This window comes from Panthera uncia, unplaced genomic scaffold (genome assembly GCF_023721935.1).
Source record: "Panthera uncia isolate 11264 unplaced genomic scaffold, Puncia_PCG_1.0 HiC_scaffold_1168, whole genome shotgun sequence".
NCBI lineage: Eukaryota > Metazoa > Chordata > Mammalia > Carnivora > Felidae > Panthera > Panthera uncia.
The window spans coordinates 642-2,623 of record NW_026057775.1 but is presented as its reverse complement, the minus strand read 5'-3'; the positions used below and the strand labels follow the sequence as shown (position 1 = coordinate 2,623).

Here is a 1,982-nt window from a genome sequence, read left to right as displayed (position 1 = left end):
GGGTTCCCCGGAGGGCAGAGAGCCAGGTGGGGGGTCTGGGCACCCCATGCCTCAGTGTCCTCTAGTAAAATGTGGGTGGGAGCCTCTAAGCCCAGGGGCTTGAGGGAGAAGGCAGGCCAAGGAGTTGCCCAATGGCACCTCACGGTCAGGGTCTGGGCCCACCTAGGACTTTGGAGATGGTGTCAGTTTTTGGCGTCTTGAGCTCGGGATGGGTGGCGGTGCAGGAGAAGTTCTCCCCACGGTTCCATGGCTCAGCGCAGCCTGGAAGGACACTGGACACACTGTAGCAGCCACAGGAGTCACGCTCCGGGGGCTTCTGGATGGCCTCCTTCCCCCCTGAGGGTGTCCAGGAAAACAGGGCACCCTTGGGGTTTTTCAGGCCGCTCAGTGTGCACGTGATGCTGGCATTGGAGCCCAGAAGCAGGTCCTCGAGGGCGGGCTTGTGTAGTGACAGGTGGGGTTCATTGCACGGGGAACACTGAGGAGGGGGGCAGTCATCTGGAACTGGGGGGAAGGTTGAGCAGGTCAGTGAGCCCCTCTGCCCACCTCCCCTCCGACTCCCTCCAGCTCCTTCCCGGGTGCCTGTCTCGGCCACTCGCCGGGAGCTGGGCCCGGCAGCCCACTCTCGTCCCAGGGGAGTTCCAGGTGGTGGGTCAGGGTGAGAATGTGGTGGCCCCCGCCCCGCCCCAGCCTGCCCTCTGACCTCTGCAGGGCACAGACACGGCCGGGCTGGTGACGGAGTAGTGCTCCACGTGGCATTGCAGGGACGTGCCATCGGGGCACTGGCTGGCCGGCAGGGTCAGCTGGCTGCTCGTGGTGTACAGGTTCCCAGAAGCAGACTTCACCGCGGGGAAGTTCCGGATGGACGCGCCTTCCTTGCTGGGGCTCCAAGTCACTGTCACGGGCTCCGGCGGGAAGAACCCTTGCACCAGGCAGGCAATGACCACTTGCCCGGCTGGGTCACTGGTCTTGAGGCTCAGCGGGAAGACACGGGGGCTGGTTTTGGGCTCTGCAACACAGGACGCTCTGTGAGGCGGTGGGCCCACATGCTGCCTGGACCCGTGACGGCCTCACGAGCCCGGGATGATGCCCGTTTCTCCTTTACACTGGAGGAATCTGGCACAGAGAGGGTTAGTGACAGCCCTGAGGTCATTCAGCTCACGTGTCATGGACCTGGGGTCGGAACCGGCTGCCTGGGTCCTCTTGCACTGTTTCTGAACGTGCTTGTCAGGGTTCTAGCACGAGGACCTGGACATGTTCCTGGGAGAAGGCCTCGGGCACAGGCCACTCCCAGACGGGATTCGTGGTTATTGAACACGGCTCTCCCACTCACTGGCTGAGTCCGCACGCGCTGCTGGACTTTCAGCTTCCCATCTGTGCAGTGGGCACAGACATGCTCTCTGTTGGGCTTTGGGGATCATGACAGGTGGGCCCAGAGCGGGGGCACAGGCAGAGCAGTCCAGGCTTGAAGCGAGTCTGCACCAGGGCCAGTTGCCAGGTAAGAGGTGGCACAGGGCAGGAGATGAGGTCTGTTCCTCTGGGACCCCCTTCCCACCAACCAGTCAGGGTCCCCATCCACCCACCCACCCGCAGCCTCCAGATCAGTGACAGTTGACCTCTGTGGCCTATGAAGTTTTGGAGGTCAGAGGCCTAATTCCAACTCAGTCCTGGGATATCCCTGCTGGAAAAGTCAAGAACACAAGGCATGATCTGCTCATACAGGACCAATTTCCTTCAAGGACTGGTGAGGAGAGAGGGGATCATGGCTGCAAAGGAAGTAGCATGGCCCTCATGCATCCCCGAGGAACACAGGGGCCAGCCTGGCTGGAGACCAGATCTCTGGGGGCTGACACTAACCCAAACAACACCTTCCCTTGCACCCTAGCCCAGCCCAGTTCAGGCCAGCTCAGTCCAGGTCAACCCAGCTCAGCCCAGCTCAGCCCAGCTAAGCCCAGCTCAGCCCAGGTCAGCTCAATTCAACT

General features: G+C 62.0%; 1 gene segment (V, D, J or C); it reads right to left on the bottom strand.

The window, feature by feature from the left end:
* LOC125916793 (immunoglobulin heavy constant alpha 2-like) overlaps positions 1-1,408 on the bottom strand; it is a gene marked incomplete at its 5' end in the record, with an annotated part of 4,516 nt that extends 3,108 nt beyond the window's left edge. The window contains 4 exon segments of the C gene segment in view: positions 163-504; positions 704-1,069; positions 1,163-1,235; positions 1,334-1,408. Of these exon segments, the coding sequence occupies positions 163-504; positions 704-1,069; positions 1,163-1,235; positions 1,334-1,408 (856 nt within the window).
* Between the last annotated feature and the right edge of the window lie 574 nt (positions 1,409-1,982).